Here is a 22,474-nt window from a genome sequence, read left to right on the forward strand (position 1 = left end):
TGTCAACATGCAGAATGAAACCTTTCAGACCTTTTTTTATCTTCTGGCATCAGTTTTAAAACAGGAAAGCCAGAACCTGCTGCAGACATTTCCCTACTTAGGGACTTCTTCTGTTTCGACTTTTTACACTTACATGTTTCAGAGCGTCAACCATTTTTTTTTGTGTGTTTTCAAATAGTTTTACTTTTAGACGGGGGAAAAAAGCTCTCCATTTGAGAAACAGTAATTGCTCCTAGTCAGCTCACTCTATAACCTTTTGTTGAGCCATTCAGGGTAATACTTGCAGGACATTTCACTCCTAGAAAGCCGCCTTTGTCTCTAAACAGCTCCAGATTACGACCACCATGTTCAGTAATGTTTTTTTTTTCTTTTCTGAAATGCTGCAAGTTTTAAACCCAATGTAAAGGTCTATCACTGTGCTTTAAGGTTTGTAACAGGCAGCTGACGTCTTACACATCATTGTGAATTGTATGGAAAAGCCGAGTGGCCTCCCTTGAGCGTGTGGAGTTACACTCATTTGTTGATCTCGATTTATGAAACTCTACTTGGATTAGCTCCAGATTACTTAAAATTTCTATTTCTGCCCCTTCCTTACGGGTCAACATCGTTCTTTTACGGTTTCCACGTGCCCGAACAGAAAAAGCAAAACAAACATGCAGTGTTATGGCTCCGATAGCATGGAATCAGTTTTAGTCTGAACTCAAGATGTCGCATTTTATTTCTTTGGAATTATTTCGAGAGATTCTTAAAAACAAGAAACGTGATTTAATTAATCTGTGCCACTGCTTTTAAACTGTTTTGTAACTTTTTTTAACCTTATGTATATGTCTTGATTTGTTTTACTTTTGTGTAACCAGGTTGTTGTGTTGCAGATCTTTTGCCCAGGTCCCTCTTGCAAATGACATCTGGATCCCACTGAGGTTTTACCTGGTTAATAAAACAAGGGCCTTATTATTAAAAACAGATAAAATTATTACAAAGTGTATATTTAAACTGTCTATAGCATCCCTTATTGGCTATTTGCATGATTAACACAGCTAGTAAACATAGAATATAGACACTTTAACTCAGATATCTCCTGAACCTTGCCAACTAGTCTGAATCCAGCGTTAAAACAGATAAATGACTCCAGAGCTATACCTCATTCAGCCTTCCTGTTATCTGCTGAAAGTCTTGGTCTAGGTCTCTCTCAGCCTTGTAGTAGAAAACACAGTTTGCCTTTGATTATCTTGTTACATTTCTGGGCTTCCTATGGCTTTTAAAAACCACAGAGTAAAAATTGAGTCTTCTTCACTCAGTTGCAGCATTCACACTAAAGAGTGTGCTTGTCATTGTGACTTAGTTAGGTTTAGCATGCTGCGTTTTCTAATCAGTAAAAACGCAAGTCTCTGCCAAAGATAAATGAAGTTGTTAAATGGGGACGTCTTTGGCAGAAAATACATTTGGGACAAAATATCTTGATCAGGACATCCCTAGTTTGAAGTTGAATTATTGCAAAAAGAAAGTGTTGAGATATTCCTGAGTTTTTCCAGCTACGTTAGATGGCAGCGTATAAACAGGTGTGCCTCTTTCACCCCTGTTTATTTACGAAGCACTGAAGCCTCACCGATTTCTCTCACTTGCAATAGTCTCTAATTTCGGGCACAGGATCTGACTCCGCTTTGAAATGCAGCTTTTGGAGTTTTGCCAGCTTCATCTTGTGCTGCTTAATTCTCTGTTTCACATTCTCAGATAATGACAGGATTTCGTATTGACTGCCGAAACTGCTCTTACCTCAGCTCTTGTTTCATTACATGGCGTCGGCGTGTGTTCAATAGGGCGCTACACAAGTTTGATTCACGATTGTTCCACACTGCTTGTTATTATTGCAGCATCAAAGCCAGACTTGGTAAACACATTTGCATTTTAATGACTGATATAGATTGTTCTCCTGCTCAATACCGCCAGCTACCCACAGCCCGCCCCGAGCGTCTTTGATTAGAGGTGGGCTGCTTCCAGTCTAGTTTAAACCTCCTACAACGTGACACAACCTCATAGAAACTACAGTAGGTGACAATTAGGATGCAGATGCGGTACCCGCAATCGTAGAGGACTGATTTGTTTTGAAGTGCTAGTATCATGGCCTATCAGCTCTACTGACAGTCCTAATACCGTAATTAGCTTAATAACTGTGTTAATTCATTTACATTTTGCAACGGCGTGGTAATGCTAACGTATAGACACTGAGCAAGTGAAATGGATGTCATCAGAACGACACACTCTCCCAATGACAAGCGATAGTTTGAGAAGGCATATCATTTCAGTGTCCCCAACTTGTGTTTTCTTCCCTGCCACCTGCAGCGGATGATGCTTCTCATTAAGGGGAGTTTGCCTCTGTGGGCATGTAATCTGATGCAAATTAGAGCAACAGACTGCCAAATGACTGCAGTGATGCTGCCATAGAGCTGCTGAAGCAGGTAGCTCAGCCAAACTACTGTACCTACTGTAGCGCAGAGCTGTGTCTTTGTTTCCTCAAAAGCTTATGCTTTTCTTTTTTTGAGGAAACATTGATCAGATTGATGTTCAATGTGCAACAGAAGACATAAAGCTGAAACAAATCATTCTTGGGTTTTCAAACAAGTTGCTTTTTTGGGAAATTAAGAGGTTAGGAAAATGGAGAAAATCTATAGAAGAATAAAAAGACAAGTGAATAATAAACAGGGTGCTGGTTATTTCACCTTTTCCCCCCATTTCATACTTTCATGGTTTCTGCTCATATTGAATTTGGAAAAAGTGATAAAGTAATTTCCTATTAGTAACTGATTATTGGCATGGGCCCGTAGGAGATTCTTGCAGTGTGATATTTTATATTTCCCTAAAGACATGTGACACCCGCTAGGTAATGCAACCTGGGCGGTGAGCCTCACTTCTTGTTTGGTACAAAATGGAAGTTTGAATTAGAAAAGTGGTAGACAGGCAGTCAGTAGGAATTTATATTGTTAATATTGCCCTCTTATCACTCCAAAGTGCTGAAGTTATTCAGCAGCTGTGGTACACCTGTCAAAATGTCACCATGAGCTTGGACAAGAGTCTGTCATGACTCCTTTCAAAAGATACCAGACAAAAAGAAGAGAAAATGTAGCAAAAAGCCACATCGTTTTCTTTTTTTTTATTATTTGTCTCTCCTTGTAGTTTTCAAGGACAGTAATTTTTGTATCTCGGAAGAAATGATGTGAGCAAATATCTCCTTTAACCATCCAGTCACACTTCAGAGTTCCTTCTGGATGCTCGCAAAAAAACCTAAAACCATGGTTACCCATGAAAATGTCAGGACCGATGAGTTCTCACACATGTGGCCATGTATAGGGTTAAAAAAAAGTGGATTTGTCTCTAGATGGGGAGCTTTAAAATGCAGATGTTCTTGTTTCAAAAGCAGAATTTCTTTTTCAGGTTTTTTTTTTCTCTTTGTGAATAATATTGGCAGAGCTGTTGACACTTCACAATAGTCGACAGACTAGAGGATAAGAGAAGGGCAGCAGGGGAGTCTCTAATTTATCTGTTTGTCTGTGTTTTCCTCCCGACACAAGAAGGGGAAGGAGGCTGTAGCAGGGACCAGCTCCACGGGGGAGAGTTGTGTTTAGTGGTGGCATTGATTTTATAAAAGGTTGCACAGCGGGGAGAGTAGGTAGGCCTGTCAGCTTTAAGTCTCACCAAAGCACGTCACACCGTCCAACTAATTGCACCCTTTTTATAATCCCAACCCCCACACCCAAAAAAATACACGTATGTACACATATGTTGTTGCATCACTACCTGTAAATGCATTGATGCTTTCCTTTTTGACATGAAAAAGGAGAATTTACTAGGAAGAACTGTTATTTTTCATGTTCCGTAAACATTTCTAACTTGTGAAAATGTTACTGGCAGGTAGAAAACAACCATATATTTTCGGATTCGTGTCTCCTTCAAACACCCTTGAAAATATTCGGTGAAATTTATGCACACGGCAAAGGTACAAGTAAAGAAAGCAGCACGGGAACTGGGAGAAGGATCTCTGTCCCTCACATGACAACCTTTGCAAATGGAGCCCGTAGGTATTTTTTATTTATTTTTTTAACTAAAACTGGAAGGAAGACTGAAGAAGTGAAATATGTGGTGCTTTGAGTGATTAAGGGAGGGAAAAAGAATAACGACGTTGTAGCAAGGAGATGAACTGATGATGAAGTTAATTTAATTCTCACAGAGCGGGAGAAAGTTTGTCAACTTCTTGCCAGTATTCTGCCTTCCTAATCCATCGTTTTTGGTGGGAATAAAGCAGATGTGCACGTACGCTCTAAGCATCCACAACCACAGCTGAAGTCACTTTTAAGCTTTCCTGAAGATCCGCGGCCTCGTTCTTTGTGGTGTTAATTCCAGGTCACGTCTGAACTTTACCGTCATTTGTTGCGGGGGGGGGGCATAATCATATTAATGAATGTTTGTATGTAAAAACATGTGTGAGAGGCACATGGAAGACAGCTGGTGCGAGCGTCCATTATTCCCGACAGAAATGCGTTTTGGGTGTCTGTATTCTGTCACTCATTAGGCACTAATCATTGGCAAATCCACTTGCCTGCTAGCGAGCGCGTTGCACTGTATTCCCTGTCAATTATATTCCTCTCTTTCTGCATCATGTTCCCGTTCCTTTTTCTCTCCCTCTCTTCGTTTTATTTTATTTTGTATTATTTTTTTTTCAATGGCAACTCGCACAAAGCTCTTTTGTCCACCCGCTGAGCCACATGACACACTCCCAAAAAAAAAAAAAAAAAAAAAAAAACTCTTGGGAAGATCATTTTATCTTACTCTTGATTGCCAGATAATTATCAGTTAATTATTTAGAGCCTTAAATTAATTTGCTAAAAATAGTCTCTGTGCCTCTGTGCTGCCAGTGGAGACGGCTCCATTATTCCTTTCTCCCCAGTCTGCATCTCTCCCTTCTTCACTCCAAGACTTTGACGGCTACTTATGCAACTCATGTCTGACTGTAATCTAATGAAGGACAGGGTTGTTCAGTTGTATTTAAATGGGTAGGAGTTTTTTTTGTTAGAGCTTGCTCTGATTGTGTGACTTTGTCATGGTTATCTGTACCATAGTTCAGCTGCGAATTGGATGCAGTTGCACCACGTCAGTAAGGGACAGCTATAAAATGCTGAGGTGTATTATGATGTCCAACGACCACAGGTTCATTACTTATATGTCCCATGTTCACATTTCTTACAGCAGGAGAATATTTTTTAAAGAAAGAGGGTTGTGAAAAATATTTGCTTCCTTACTGATTACTTTTTTTTCTCCCTTTTGTAACACTTGAATGTTTTGGATCATCAAACAAATGTCAATGTCAAACAGATAAGAAACAAATGATTTCAGTTATTTCTTCAGACAGAAAAAGCTTTATTTTTAATGCAGATTTATTTTGAGTCATTTAGAGGAGGACTTTCAAGTGTTCTTTGGCTCGTTGTCCTGCTGCATAACCCCCAGAGACCCTGAGCTTAGGGTCACAAGCTGATGGCTGGACATAGTTCTGCAGGATGTTCTGCTAGAAAACAGAATTAATTGTTCCATCAAGAAGGTCAACAAGATCCTAAAGTAGCAAAGAAGACCCAGACCATTACACTACCACCACCATGTTTGACATTATGATGTTTATATATATATATATATATATATATATATATATATATATATATATATATATATATATATATATATATATATAATGTCATGAGCACAGACGTAGATTAGATGTTGTTTTGGGTTCTTTTATGACCTCGTGGATGAGTTGTTTCTGCTGTCTTTTACTATTATGTTGTTACAATAACTACTCCAGGTAAGGTTGTACCATTTTATTTTCAGTATGCGTTGATAAAAACCTCTTATTCTGGTTCAACTAAGACGTTTGGAAGGGCTTGTTCCTTTTGAAGTTTGATCGATTTCAATTACCTTGTTCCTTGTCTATCTAGAATTTCTTCAAATGATGGCATGACGGGTGTGCTTTTTTGAATCTTTAGGTCTTCCCATGTCATCAGAAGGATTGTAATTTAAGTGAGTCCTTGATTGTACGCCTCTGCTAATCAAAAGCCCAGTTAGTTGCACACGGTCCCTTTAATAACTGTGTGTCGTAAACCGAGTCACTGCTCGTCAATCGTTCTTTTTGCCGTGTTAGTTTCCGCTCATAATTAATTTAGGACACAACATTACTGACTCGGCATGTTTGTTGTGATACTTTTTAAGTGAAAGAAATCTTCTTTCTACTTTTCCCCCCTTTACTCTCGGGACACTTCATTAGGCTGACAGTGTTGAGAACAAAGAAATGTGCTGTAAGTGGTCTTATAATGGGATTCATTGGCTTAAGGAATCGAAATATACCCCCCCACACCCCCTCGGAGGCACACCAACACACACACACAGACGCTGAACCGGGGGCCAGCAGGCTGACCTGGTGAATGGGTTGTGCTGTGGTAATGATAAGGCTATTGAATGGAGCTGTACTCTGTCACGGTGGCTGCTGGGCCAGTGGTCTGACTGAAGGAATCTGATCAATATAGCCTTTCTCCCTCTTCCTTTCTTCTTTGTTTCCTTTGCAGCCCATCTTTTATCACTCCAGCCGCAATCTTTTCTCTATTCACAAGCTAAAAAAAAAAAATCTTATCCTATAATTAACTAGTTGTACTTGGAGATAAAGTTGAGGTCATCATCAGTCAGTGAGCACAGACTGATTCGGTTTGCATTGTTTGCCTTGATAAAAAGAAGGTTTTATTGTACATATAAATAAATGATACAATATTGATTTTTATTTTATCTTTATGCACAAACAACAGACGTGGGTCTCACTGGATGTCAAATGCCTCCTCTACTCACTCACAAGTGACTTGGATTGTGAATTAATTTTGCGCATGTTTTTCAGCTGACCTTTGCTCCCGTTCCCACATACAAGCACTGCATCTTATTACTGGGTTACAGCATTTAAAACATAAAAATGTAATTTACATTAAATGAAGATATAATCAACAATGTGGTTTTGTGTTTCGATCACAAGGTTCGAATCAGGCAACAGTTATCAAAGGTTTTACTTCTAATTCATTTGACTTTAGTGTTAGCTACAATGGAATACCTGCATTGAAATGTGACTTTGTTGTAAAGTGGCCTTATTAATGTCCCTTTGAAAACTTATTGAACGTGTTTTTATTATATTTCAACCAATTCTTGTAAGCAGTTTAAATTTATAGTGTTTTTTTCCCCCTTACCCACACAAATTATACACACAGGCTCAAATAAAAACATCCCCACAAACATTTGATCATATGTCTGATAGCAGACCAGACCTCAGCCATATCCTTCTTTTAACCATGAACTTGCTTCTGGCATAATTCTAGCTGAATATTTGACAAGTCGTAGTCAGAAATTGTAGCGTTCAGGACTGATGTCCTGACACAGACCTGACACATTTTCAACTTTAAAATGTGACTGTCTACTTTGTCCTTTCTAAAACTGCATATATGTATATGTATATTTGGTTTGATACTCCTGTTGGAAAACCTATGTGAAAGTGACTCTGGTTGCTAAACAATCCCAAAGCATGACGCTACCACCACCATTACTTATGATTTGGTAAAGTGTTCTTTGGTTTGAAAGCCTCATCTCGTCTCCATAAAACATACACTGAGGCCAATTGGTCTGCTTGAGGTGTATCTGTCTAAGGTTTGGCAAAAAAAAACAAAAAAACATATTAATAAGGGGATATGTACACGTTTTAGCCTCTGTTTTTAATTTCTGTGTAGACAAAATAAAGTCTGAAACAAAATGTAAGCACCAACTTCGTCATTTGAAAGATTTTTTTTCCCTTCATTCTGAAAGTGCCCGCTCAGCTATTTGCAAAGGTTAAAGTCTTGTTAAATCCAGACAGTTTCAACAATAAAGCACAAATAATCAGAAACAAAGCAAAAAAAAAGAAGACAAAAACAACAAAGAATGCAGACCAGTCACTGTGATTAATCTCTGTCATTGTTGCATCCGGCTACGCAGACATTGTGTATGCTGGAAAATAAGTAAATACCACGTGCAACGCTCAAAGAAATATCTGTATAGTCCCTGAGCAACATGACAGAACAAGTATTTTAAATTGATGGGGCTGCAAGGAACAACCTGGCTTGCCTCCCGAATAGAAACTATGCATTTCAGTGATATTATGATTTACTGCCCACCGTAAGAAGAGGAAGACCCCGATCAAATTAGTTATAACAAGACATCATTGGAAGCCATAATCAGTAATATTTAGAACTATTTGTTTGTTTTTTAAGTGTGCTATGTATTCATTAAAAATGCCGGTAAGAACATAATCATTGCATATATTAATATATTGTATTATTAAACTTTTTTATTATACAATGCACTCATTCGCCTGCCATATTCAACATGTTAATGGAGGGATTTATTGCAAAACAAAAAGGTAAATGTGTAACATTGGGTTAGCATTTGCATCACAGAAATTACTCATGGGTGTTTCGTTCTTTTTTTTTTTTTTCAAAAACACATCTTGAAACCAACATACCTGCATGCTGCATTTTTGGTTTTCGGTTTAAAATATGTAACACTGCCTACAAGCTGCCCATAAAACCCCATCCTGCGAAAGTCATTGTAATGTTAGGTAGGAATTGATGTTTACCGATTAAATCAGGAGGAACAAGAGACTTGACCTTTTGAAATTTGACAAGTGTGAATGTTGTAAACACAGAGGATTTGCGCTGTCCGGAAGCTGCCCATGTGGAAATTAAAAAACAGGCGCAGGCTTATTGCTGTGGCTTGAGATCAGTTTGTTTCTGGCTGAAAGGAAGGCAATAATCATTAATAGGTATCAAAGAAAGCACTTGTGTGTGTGTGTCTGTGTGTTTGGGGACAGTGTTGTTCTCACACATTCATCGGCTCCATTCTGACAGAAAATAATTTTCCTGGCTGCCTTTTTTTAAATAGCCTATCCATGATTCAACAGGTCATTCCCATGGTCCTAATCCTCTCATTCCTAATTTATATACTGTCTTTTCCTTTATGAGATGTAGTCATTACATCCACCGGTTTCCCCCTCACCGAGTTGTTAAAACACCAGCTGGGTGCTTTAGTGAAGAGCTTTGAATGCCTGAGCAGAAGCAACCTTCCTCTCTGCACGTATAAATATTTCAGGGACAGATGGGCAGAATAAATTGACAGTAAAATTGACATTAAATCTGCCTTCTAATTTCCAGAGAAAGAAGAGGTAGAGGCTGTAGGTGAGAAGATGATGAGGACTTACGAGGGGATAAAAATCTAAGCTCCTCTGTCAAAGCAGGAAATATAACTTCCTGAACCTGTCAGGAGTGGAAAATATGCTCTTAATTTTATGTACACGCAGCTCTGCGAACTCTTTGGCAGTTTTTTTTTTTAAGTTTAGACTTCCAAACAACATTGAAAAACATCAGTAAAGGTGTACTGTCACCATGACAGTAACACTGTGCATATAGCTAACCTGAAGTGCCATATGGTTTGTTGCACAGAGCCATCTGGGAAGTCGTTTGAGGAAAGTGGTAAAGGACAGGTACTTTCAAAGAGTGCTTGGCAGGTTATCGGATAAACCACCTGTCCATAAACTTCCTCCAAGAGGGATTTTTAACAATGTACTGCACATCAATGGAGGATGACAAGTTGATCAGAATTGGATGCTTATTGGTTGAAAACGTTTTTCCGCCTCACATGCATGACTTGAAGCCCAGATTTAAAATCTTTAGAGAATTCACCTGCCGTCCAAGTTGATGATATTCCTAGAAAAATGAAGATTAACCTTTAAAAAGATGTCCAATGTGCCCTTATAAAATTTGTCTAATATATATCATCTCAAATGCTAATTTCCATGAGGCATTGCATCAAAGAAAACTGCCAGTGGCGTATTTCCTTTCACTAATGACTGTACATCAATAATAAAAAATTAGCTGTGTAATTAAATTTGCATTTATACTGCAGAATTATACCAGAATGATAATTATTTGAAAAGCCAGCATAAAAAAAATTTAAATTTCTTATTAAGTATGTTTGTGACGCCACACCAGGTATCAGGGACCGACATTAGACAGAGAGGATGATGGTAGCCTGCAAGGATCAACATCGTCTGAACAATATGGCAGATGAGTCGAGCTTTAATAATCGGTCTCTCCTGTAAATGAGAACTTGTCTTAATGAAACTAACTGCATAAAAAGGTTTAATGCTTGATAAAAAATACAAGCTACATTAATAACATAAATCTTTAACAATAAGGAATTAATGAGCCAAACTATTTGAGTCCGACGCAACATAAAATTGTGGGCCTAACTTTCATTCTGTTGGAAAAAGTGATTTTTGATGTCTTTGTTAAATTTCCGCCTTAATCATTGTTACTCCAAGGTTACAGCGTTTGAGTCTTTTATTTTAATGTTCTTCTGCCTTTTAAAAGGCAATCTGGCTTAGCTATTCAGTGCATCAACCTCTGGCTCAAAGCGCAATAGTTTGTAAAAAAATTGGATGGATTCCAGCGGTACTGAGTGCAGGCACTGAGTTTTCCCACAGATAGAATTGTCATTTTTGTGCTTTTGTGACATTACATTAAAAACCAGCAGCAGCCAGGAGTAGGACAGATTTTTAACTGTTGGAGAAAAGGTCTTCAATTTCCTTGCCACACATTTAGCCTCAGGCTAGCTCTAATTATCTGTGTAAATGTTGGTTTAGTACATTTTTAACTGCAGGGTGATTGACTTGTTTTTTTACGAGCCTTGAATTAATTTGAAGCTTTGCACAGAAGGTGAGAAAAATAACTAACGTCGTTTGTGAACTTGCATAAGGAGGCAAATCTATAAGACTTTTGGCTATGCTTAGTAGAAATCTCCCTAGTATCGTGTAGTACGATTCACATCATTTCTGGAAACTCCTTCCCTCATGATAGCAATCATCTCTCCATCTTAACGGCGGGTCATTTCCCAGATTCAACTCAGAATCCAGTCTGCTTGCTGTTGAGCACAACCTTTTAACTTTCCTTAGCTTGTTTATAACTACTGCAATAAGAACACCAACACAACCGTCTGCGATCAATTTATACTCTCTGTGTTCAAGTATTTTTGTTTATTTTAAGAAGAAGAAAAGCAATTAATGAGAGAAAACAAATTATTCCATCTGACATACTAACTCTCTGCCACAGCTCTATACTCCATTCCTTCATCCTCCTCTTAGTCAACATGATGGCTTATGTCCAGTCAGTGGGCAGCCTTGGTGTAATTTGGCCCAGAGGGGCTGCTGGCAGTAGGTACGGGGATAAAGGGAGTAGGGATAGTGCGGTCTGGAGGAAAGCAGGCTTAGTGTGGGGCCTTGGATGGAGTGGCCAATGAGCACACAGGAAAAGCATTAAATAAACATTAATGGAACTAGGTTACAGGAGACTTATTAGGGAGGCTTTTTGGGCCCCCGCTGTAGGGTTTTATGTCGCACTTTAATAACTCTCTCATGCACACAGGTAAACAAACCTGGTAATTTATTGTCCTCCTCATAGGTGGCCGGTGTGAACACAGTTTTAACTTTGCTGTGGACCATAAATTGATTCCTCTTCCGTATTCGATCATGATACTGAACAGAGTGGGGCTCCAGGAAGAGGATTGCAAATCTGACTTGGATTAAATTTTTATGTCAGTTTGTGATGTAAAAAAAAAAAAAAAAATGAAAGAAAAACGAGTGCATCATCGCTGCTTCGTAATTTCAAATGGACCCTTATCTGGCATGTCAAACATATAAATAGTGACTGATTAAATGCAGAAGTGAGGACTCCGGGGCGGGACAAAGACCTAAATCTGGATTTATCAACGCTAATGATGGCATTGCTTAATGCCATCATTAGCAGCTTCCTGCTAAAGTACGGTATATTACAAGGTGTATTCCTCTTATACCCATTTAACTTTTTCACTCATCTTACAACCACAATACATGTTTTATGTGACAGATCAACATAAAGTAGAGCATACTTGTGAAGTGGAAATAAAATGATAAATGGTTTTTGAAATGTTTTAAAAAAAAAAAAGAATTCTAAAAATTGCATAGTGTAAATATGCATGATCATTTTATTCAATTCCTTATTTAGAGCTTCAATTTAGGGTCCCATCCCTGCTTTGAGAACCACCAAACTTTAAACTGGCCTTCTTTTAACACCGGCTTTATTTTGTCACTCTTCCATGGAGTACACAAACTATATTTCTCCTGTCAACAGATCCTACCTGAACTGTGTTTCGCTGCAGCACCTCCAGAGTTACAATGGGCCTCTTATCTGCCTCTCTGATTAATGCCCTCCTTATCCCACATGTCACTTTAGGAAACATGTGGGATAAGGTATGCTTTTAGTTGCATTGAGTAATTAGACGACTGCTCTAGGCATTTGGTTGAATTGGGATTGTATTTAAGGAAATCAAAGTAAAGGGGGTTGACTAGACAGATATGTAACACTTTATATTTTTATTTGTATACAATTTAAAAGCCTTTACTTTTTTAAACCAACCATCATTTTCCACTCCACAGATAAAGCACTGCTTTGTTTTCCTGTTTCATTTACAGTTACCAGTATACTACATTACATTTTCAAGTTAGGTAATAAAATCTAAACAATTCAAAATGTATGTTTACTTTTGCCAGACACTATTTGCATAAAAAAAAACGCTATCATATCAGCTTTAGTAAATTAAATTGTTTTTGAAGCAGAGGCAGAGCATTAAATCCTCATCAGTGTTTGCTACATGGAGCTCCTGTAGCCTTGGGGCAATTGTCCTTCTCTGTGTAGGGTTTAACGCATGGGGAGGGCAGGCAGCCCTCCTGTGAGGACAGCCTGAAGAGAAGCGCAAAGGCTGACAAATAGGACGGGGGGAGCAACCATAGACTGCCTGATGCTTTACCTCGTGACCCAGCGTGCCAACTCCCTGCTCTGCTCCAAGCCCAAGTGGTGTGAGTACGAGACCTGGTTCAGACCGAATACTTCTGAAGGTCCACTCTGGGTAGGAAAGAGGGAATTTGTTGTCTGACAGAGAACTGAATGGAGAGAATATCAAGTGCTGGTGTGGAGAGAGAATTATAATGAGTTTTTCTTTTGGCTGAGACGGTGTAAAAGCAGACAAGTAAAGGAAAAACAGACAAGTGAAGGAAAAACAGACAAGTGAAAGAAACAAAAAGAAAACAAAGGAAAAGAAAAGTGTAATAGTCAACTTGACAGACAGTTAAAGAATGACGGCATGAACAATAAGACTGTACATGTTCCATATGTGTGTGTGTGTGTGTGTGTGTGTGTGTGTGTGTGTGTGTGTGTGAGACAGTACATTTACCTTTTCACTCTGTTTTTGTATGCATGCTGGATGGCGGCTCCGGCGTGCAGGTTGTTTTGCTGCAGGATAGTGTGTGTCAGGCTCCATCAATATGACATGTCTTTGATGTGGAAATATGAAGAGCAAAAGCCCGGCCAGGTTCAGTCCGGTCCCCAGCGGGACACATCTACCACAGTGCATACGTGGGTATTTCAGTGAGTGTGAGGGGGGGGGGGAGCGAAGCAGGAAAAATAAAACCGAGACCCAAAAGCCACAACAGGCACCAGGGAAGAGTTTGACAACACCTTATCAAAAATAAATAAATTACAAAGTGATTAACTAAACAAGATTGTGATAATAAAAATCCTAAATCTATAATTTACAAACAGGATCTGAAAGTGAACTCTTTAGTAAATAGGAAGCCAATATATTGTTGACCTAGTTTGGTGAACAGTGAATTACAGCAGTCAGCCCTAAATGTTATATAAAAGCTTATATTGCAATCCTTTGTTCTGATATTGAAGGCTGGATCTCAAATATCGAATTCAAATATCAAATATCGAATTATTCTGTAAATTATAAAATAAAAATACCATAACATTTTGACATGGAACTCTAATGCATTTAATGTATCTAACAAGATATACTGTAAGGTTTCTGATTATAGATTTTGCATAGAGAGTTAAAGTACTTAAGAACTTTCATAGTTAAAGGAATAACCGTGTTGCAAAGAGGATTTTAGGTTCTCTTCGTTTAACTGAGGAACATTTTCAGCTGTCCAACTTTTTATGTTGTTCAACCACTAATGAAAAACATGAAACCAAGAAACAGTGCAGATTCAAATGAACGTATAGTTAAATCCTGATTGTAAAAGCTCTCAAATGTGTCAAAGCGATGGCATGTAAAACAGAAACGATAGGGGGCTGTATGCCGGATCCTGAAGTACGTCGGAGTGGAGGGGAGTAGTGTACAACCTGCTATTTGAAAAAGCTGCACAAACTTTTAGCTACTGTTTTCCAAAATGTTTGTCATTTATTTCTCCAGAACCAAAGGAATGATAAACATATTGCAGTAATGTACTGGTAACAATATGTTGGGGGTGTATTAATCTAAATATTTTGCCATTAGTCACATTAAATATGTTTAAACATTAATGTTGAAACATTTTTGTAAATATTTTTGGCCTGATTATGAGTATCATTTCTGCATATGACCATTCAATACATCTTTAACATTTTTTTTTTTAAATGTAGCTCTATATCTCTCCTGGAAATGGAAACTGCATTGTTTTATCTTTTTTCTTTTTTCTTTTTTTTTTGCAAAGATATGTTACTTCGGCAAAGTTTTACTCTCACATCTATCCACTGGGGCTCTCTAGAAGAGAAGAGAAGATTTAGGGATGTGTACAAAGGAAAAGGTAACAGCGGTCTGACAGGAGCATTGGGGGTAAATTGCATCCAGGCGGACATGGATACAGAAAGACAGAAGAATAAGTTCATTCTCTGCCCAGTGTTCTGACTGTCCCAGTGTGAGTTTTTAAAAAAAAAAATCCAACAAATCTACACGTACTCCTCCCCCACATGCACAGAATCTCTTCCCTGTTCACAGCTGCGTGATTTTGCCTCAATGTGCCACACATAGGTTTTACTCATGACCTCATGGAAGACATTGTATGCAACCCACCTGGGGACACAGAAAGAAATGCCTGGTCCCCGAACGCAACGTTCTAAATAAACTGGCAGCGCAGAGGAGCAGAAAAACGGGAAGGTCTGTTGGGAAACTGTGGCCGCCACACGATAATGGCAGACTGTTCAAAAAGAACAATATCTTGATAACTGTTTGGCCCTGGTAATCACAGGCCACATGCTGTACCACCAGACTGTGCATGTTGCCAAGGCGACTGCAAAAGAACACTAATTGCCTCTAACTTCACCCACGATGCAAAAGAACTGGAAGCTGCTACCATAGAAAGAGTAACACAGGGCGGCAAAGTGTTTTAAAATAACGTCCTCCATTAATCATTTGAAAGGAACGGATCAATTAGTAATGGACTACAGTGGAGAACGCCTAAGAAACACAAACCCGTGTAATTATATGAGCTCTGTGTTGTGAATTGTTCATTTTTGTTGTTTGTTTTTCTTTATTTTTATTTAGTCTTTTAGGACTTCTCTGCTCGTGGATGCTAATATTCCCTATAGGCAAATACAATTACAGATTTGTACCTGATGTCATCAAGGTTGCGCTTCAGTTACTACAATGAAACGTCGGTACTGGCATAGATCCAGCCCCAATGAAAGCTTTGTTTTTATGCTGATATCTTCTCCATCTGTATTACCATTTGTAGAACGAATGTAAAACAGAACAGAACGGCAGGGCAGATGTAGGTTCTATGAAAACAGAGAGAGAACCTAAAGTTAAAAGTTGAGATAACAGCAAATAGTGCCAAATTGGAGAGTGGGAGAATGTAGCCGAGTGAGGGACATTGGTGACAGTGGAGTAGTGGTGTTTGCTCAACAAACCACCTCTGGTTGTACCATCCTTGGTGGTAACACCAGCAAGCGTTTCTGAAAACTGGCAATACATCTTTTAAATTGCTGTGGGGATTTTTTGGCCCACTCTTCGTTGCAGAATTGGTTTAATTCAGCCCCATCAGGAGATCTTCAGGCATGAACAGCCTTTTCAAGGTCACGCCAGCCATTTACAATTGATGCAAGTCCAGACTTTGGCTGGGCTACTTCAAAACCTTTTCTGTTTTTTCTTTCTTTCTTTATTTGATAGTATGGATTGAACTTGGCGGTGTGCTTTTGGTCTTTTTTTCTGCAGCATAGCTCAAGCAGGATTGATCATAAAGTCACTAATTGGTGGCTGGCCATTCTCCATCAGGTTATACCTGAGCCAAGTGAGGCTTGCAGCATTTCAGATGTGGTTCTAGGTTCACTGATGTCCTCCTGGATGGGTTGTTGATGTGCTCTTGGAATGATTTTGGTCAGCTGGCCACTCCTAGGAAAGTTCACCACTCTCCATATTGTTGATAACCAAACGTATTGATTTATGATGAATAAAAGTATTTAGCATGATGCATAGCCCAATAAGTTTGTCTAGTACAGTACTACAGCTAATTGAGCTACTAGAATGCTAACAGTTGAAGAGGTTTTTGTCATCTTATGGCAAAAGGTTTTCTACAAAAAAAAAAATTCTTCTGCTCACCAGAGATTATAACTGAGGTAAAAATCACATCTGTTTTACAAAAAGCCCTTTGCAATAAGCGGTCACACATCTGCCTCTCGAAGGGGAATATTTAACCCATGTACTTGCCTCCTATACTGCTACAACGTTAGATTCTCTGTTACATTTAAGGACTGTGACATCTTTGAGTCAGAAAGTTTCAATTAGAAAGTTGCATTTGGCTTAACAGTTCACCCTTTAAAGGTTGCTTAGATTAAAATGTCCACCAAAAAAAGTAACCTGTGACATTTTTTGCCCAGTGGACATTTCAGTAATGTTGGTTTAGATTGTTCACAGTGTTTAAAACCTAATGGTGAGAACGTTTTCACTTCCTAAAGTAGAAAGTGAAACCTAACCAATTTTTATAAAATATCTGTACATATGACCTGAATGGGTGGTTTTCCCATGTGATCTGCTACCAGTGAGGAACAAAGAAAACTTTTTTGTCATACTTTGCTGTCTTTGGTATTGTGTCCCTGCAGACTGTCCACCAGTGCAGCTGCACTGTACCTGCACATGAGCCGTGTGTTACTGTAAGTGTGCACTCTATGGTTAGAAGTGCTCTTAGCTGTTCACCTCACTTAGGTTTGATGATTGTGGAGGCAGGCTGAGTTTTACCCTCGACGCAAGTGGTTGTTTGTGAAGTTACACTGTCTTATTTCTTGTTCTCGCATGAGTTTCATATTCAGTCCTATTATATTGTTTTATTTTATTGCTGTTGCATAACCTCACACTGAATAATAAATGAAAAGCCTATTCCTTAATTACAGTACAGTTTTTCCAGCGGGGGAAAAAAAAAACAGATTAATACACAATACTGTATTTTAAACAAAAACCTACTGGTGCAACATTTATCGGCATCTCTAACAATTAATTTAAAATAAAAGCAACTGAAGTGTTTTGTTTTACCAACTTTTACCTTTAAATGCCGTAAAGATTGCTTTTATATATGTCTAGCAAGAATGTGAGTAAGTTGTAGAGGGAGTTGTAATTTTAAGATGCTTGAAATAAAAAAAAAAAATCCCTCTCAAGGTCTTTTTTTTTCCAGGTCGGTGTCCTCTGCATGCATGTGTGTTTACATAAACCCATGCTGCATCGTCCTCATCCCACTCAGGGTGGGAGTCTTGTAGTGCCCAAGCGCAGTCTCCATGAGGTCAATGGCTGCTGTGATAATGCTTAACTGATGCCGGCTGTCAATACTCGTTCACCGCGAGAAAAGTCCTCCGCCGGTTCAGTAAATTACACAGTGCGACGTGAGCTGTGAGGTTCAAAACAACCTGACCCCACTGTTGATGTGCGAAACAATAGAACAATGACTGCAATCAGCTTTTCCAGCAACCATCTGTGTCATGCTGCTGCCTACAAAACACCTTTCCATTACTTCAGGGCTGCAGCTATTAGCTCTCCATGTCATTGACTCCAAAGTGAGATGGAGACCCTCCTTTATCCATTTTGTTCTTTGTTCTGCTGACCTTTACATAGGTGGGACTTCAAAACGCTTTAAAGGCTGTCAGCGTAATTGCTATTTCAACATATGTGTGGCATTTGCTTGCTGTTGCTGATTACTGTAGCGTTTAATGTTGTCTGTGTTTGGGTGCATTGCATTTTTTTTTTCCATTTTCCTTGACTCCCACTGTGTCACGGATTCTCCAAACATTCCCGGGAGCAGTACGAGAAGCTGTCCATCATGCACAAGAACATGCAGAAGCTGTACGAGAGCATAGGCAGCTACTTCGCATTCGACCCCCACTCCGTCAGCGTGGAGGACTTCTTCGGAGAGCTGGCCAACTTCCGCTTCCTCTTCTTGGTGAGTTTGAAACGATGGTGCATGTACTCCGTTCGCCGCTCCTCCAAACCAGACACGCGGCACGGAACAGCGGCCGCCACCCACACATCCTCATGCCTTTGCTCTCACTTGCTCGTTTGGGTGTTAGTGAAATGAGCTCTGATTGCACATATTCACATTTTTCCTCAAACTTGCAGCAGGGCCTCACAGATGGTGAAAAATTACGATGTTCTCAATGAAAGGCAATGTAAACGTGTGACCTCAATTAGAGCAGCGTGCCAGCAAATTAGAATGTTATGGCAAACTTAACTTATTTCTGATTCAATTAAAAAAGTTAAACATAAATATAGTATCATGTGTAAAAGGCCAAAATCTTACCCTGGCTAAATATGGTTCCTGGATTCATTAGAACCAAGTGAACAGAAAAAAAAAAAATGGAAGTATACTTTTTAACTGAATTAGTGAAATAATTAAGCTTTTATTAATTAACTTTCTTGGGGAAATGGCTGTATTGTTTTTGACACTTGCCTGAAATGTGAATTAAGATCACATTCACTCTTTGGATTCGGATCATTTTCGTGTTGAAAAACTGGACTTTGTCTAAGTTTCTACCATCTAATTGTGAATAGGAGGGGAAGCTAAAGATGTTTAGTGTCCTCCATATTTAGTATTCCACCCTGTTTGTGCAAAGCGCCAGTAAAACACACATACCAGAAGTTCAGCATGATGCTGCCACCACCATGCTTGATAGTTGTTCTTAGCTTTTAAAAGCCTCACCTCGAACCCTTCAAACATTGATATTGTAGCTAAAAAGCAAAATTTTTGTCTCCTCTGATCATAAAACCTGCCTCCATTAGGTATTTTACTTCTCTATGGGGGTAGCTTTAAATTTTAATGATGCTTAAAGATTTATATTTCTGAGCAGCGCTTCTTTCTCTGTCGGCCTCCTCTCAGTTCTAGTTGATGATAAAATTGCTTGACTGTGGACAGCGGTGGGTGAGCATCTTCCAGTCTGTGATTGGCACTGGTTGCAGAGGTCCCTGGGTTGTTCCTGAAGGTTCTGGTCATCTAAATGAAAACTTGCAATTACTGGTGTTTTCAGCCAGGATATACAAGGGCGCATTATTACATTTAAATGTGCTGTGCTAAAAATTAAACTTTTTGCCAACATTGGGATAAAAAGGTAGCAGATCCTTCTGGTTCAGATGCTTAAACCTCGAAGGAAAATTAATGAAATTTGGAAGATCTGAAGAGACTAAAAGATCCTTAAGCTTATTGATGAAGCAGTCTGTAGCAAATTGAATTAGGATTGATAAAGACAAGGTGAATAGTAAGATAAAAATCCCCTCTGAGGATAGGTTTCTAGCAGTCTTTGAAACATGTATTTACCTGTCTCTGCCTCCCTACCATCTTTCTTTCTCTCCTGGCACCTCCCCCATAGCTCCAGGTGTGAGGATGATGACATCCTGTCCAGACGGCCTTCTCTTTTTCTCTTCACAATCCATTAATGCAAATGGAAAGGTCCCCTTGTCTGAGTCCCTTTCTTTTTCTGACTCTGATCCTCGTGTGAAACCCGCTTCTCATTCTCTCTGATCAAAGTGCACGAGCGCACAACGCCGTCCTCCCTGAAGGATTCCAGAGTTGCATATCTGTAAAAGAGGCATCCACCCAAGAAAATAAATTATTCTCTCAAGCAAATAGCTGCATATGAATATTTTATTACCGATTTAAACTTTCCTGCTATGGTTAAGGGGATAGGAGTAAGTGGGATATAGTGTAGTTAATATATTCATACAAAAACAATCCTTTAATCACCACATTCCTCAGATATTATTTATAGTTTTTGGCGCTTCAGCTTTGCTGACAGAAAGGCTAATCCCATCTGCTTGCAGAGCACATGGAATAAATGGTTATTCCTATTTGAATGTTGTTTTCATTTTTTTTTTAACCCTGTGAAACAACTAGGCTAACGCATTTTTTTCGCCCCTCTTCCTAAAAGGTCTTATGCTTTATTCATCTTGGAAAAAGGTCGACCTACATCGACTCTCCCTGATTGTGACAAATGGCAAATCAAATAAATGTGATGACTTGTTGGCAGTGAATATGTTAGCTGTACTTAGCCTCTTGAGCGTAGACTTTTTATTTTTATTTTTCAAAACACTGAGACATGAGGTCGTACGACTCGGACAAAACATCCCTGCTAAGTTCTTTCTCTGCTGGGCCGCCCTTTGTAATGCATCCACCGCACAAAGCATCTGCTGTATTAAAGAATTCCCTTGCAACACAGTCACCCTAAATTGCTTTTACTAAAAAGCGGAAGCTTAATGCACCCGGCCGACATGAGGCATTTTAGCAAAACGCACTGACAGACAGTCCTCACAGAACTGAATGTAACTGATAAGAGAATCCATTAACTCTATTTTCCTTCTGTTTCATTCTCCGTCTCTCCCTAACCCCCCACCTCGTTTTTTTTTCTTCTTTCTGAGGCCAATAAAATATTATTTGAGCCAGTATTTGAGGAGTTCAACAATTTGTTAATTTAATGCTACTGCCGTGCTTTGAAATAGAGTATGGGTGAAATGCAATCGCAGGGAGTGTTAAATGTAATCCTGACCAGGAGCATGAGGATGGGGAGTTTTTCTATTTCATTAATGAGTTATCAAAGCTCAGCAGATGGGCTGGGATGAGCCAACAGTCTTCCTTGTTAATGGAGTGACTTTCTAATATGACTAAATAACTCTGAGTGGCTCCATAAAGTAACTAGACAGAACATTTATGAGATGATTTTTAATGCGTGTTGGTGCCATTTCTCCTCTTATTTGATATAATGCTTGTTTATCCCTTCAAAGTACGAGAAATTATCCCGGCTTTCGGACTCGGGCTGAATCATCGGCGTGCTTATGTGATGCATTTACTTACTGTACAGTGACACAGTTGTCGTACAAGACTTTGGAGGTCGCCCATCAATATGTGAATACGTGTATACAGCAGCAGAAGCCTCCCAGTCTGTAACCTATAACTTCTTGGAGCCATTTCACCCCACATCCTGGCACACGGTGCAGCAGATGGCTAATAAACACATTTGCTACTTAAAGCCCAGGCGTTGTAGTGTTTGTAAAATTCAAATGAGATATTGCAATGACACTCTCTCTGTGTGAGATCATTGGTGCAACCGAGCAGTTGGAAATACTTATTACGCCCTCACTGGACCGGCAAACCCATCTGCATGGGAAGGGAACCATGCTGCGGGAGATGTGTTGTGTTGCACAGGGTCAAGGAGGAACAATACACACATTTCAGCAATTATAGAGACAGCATAGCTACAAAGGGTATTCTGGCCTTAGTTTAAAAAAAAAAAGTGCCTCGTCAGATTTCGGGCAGGATTACTGACGGGTTGTTTAGAACACATTTTCCTCTGTTAAAATATTTTTTTTTTCCTTTTCTATTTACAAATCCAATATTTGATCCAGATACATCCAGAAACACTTATTTCCCTGGAGATCTGAAGTACTCAGGAATGCATTTCTTTGAATGTAGTAGTAATTTATTTGTAGCGTTAACCAAACGGTATATATAGCATGGTACCGCCACCGCTGGTAAGTGCAGGATGACATACAGCAGGAATGGCAAACTCCATTCCTTGAGAGCCAGTGTCCGGCATATTTCAGATGTGTCTCAGCTTCAGCATTTCAGCAAAAGGATTTGGTCATTAGTAAGACTCAGCAGAAATTGACTAAAGGATGTATTTCAGCCATTTTATTCAGGGGTTTTGGACCTGGGAGACATCTGAGAGTTGCAGGACGTCAGCCCGTGAGGACCTAACACCCTTGATGTACAGTGTTGGTTGTCCTTACACACACACAGAGCTCTGCTCATAAGCCACTGAGCTATCTATGTAGTTATGCTGCTGTAGGCTTAGGCTGCTGGAGGACAGCAGGATCTATTTTTCTCACGCTGCTAAGTTCTCCTACTGTTCTCCAGTTGTTGTTATTTCAGCTTTTACCTTTTTGTTCTATCATTTATTTCCTTCATGGTAGATACACCTGGTCTGGCGTTCTGTTAGCTGTGACATCATCCAGGGGAGGCAGATCTTCTGCTTTTACCATATAAGCATAGAAA

At 39.3% G+C, this 22,474-nt stretch overlaps 1 protein-coding gene across 7 annotated transcripts in view; it reads left to right on the forward strand.

Moving 5' to 3' along the window:
• The window catches only part of diaph2 (diaphanous-related formin 2), a 510,558-nt gene that overhangs the window by 390,446 nt on the left and 97,638 nt on the right, over positions 1 to 22,474 (forward strand). For all 7 annotated transcript variants that reach the window (XM_036127356.1, XM_036127360.1, XM_036127361.1 and 4 more), the window contains one exon: positions 18,212 to 18,376. In XM_036127356.1, the coding sequence (XP_035983249.1) occupies positions 18,212 to 18,376 (165 nt within the window). The remainder of the gene's footprint in view (positions 1 to 18,211; positions 18,377 to 22,474) is intronic.

This window comes from Fundulus heteroclitus, chromosome 23 (assembly GCF_011125445.2).
Source record: "Fundulus heteroclitus isolate FHET01 chromosome 23, MU-UCD_Fhet_4.1, whole genome shotgun sequence".
NCBI classification, from domain to species: Eukaryota; Metazoa; Chordata; class Actinopteri; order Cyprinodontiformes; family Fundulidae; genus Fundulus; species Fundulus heteroclitus.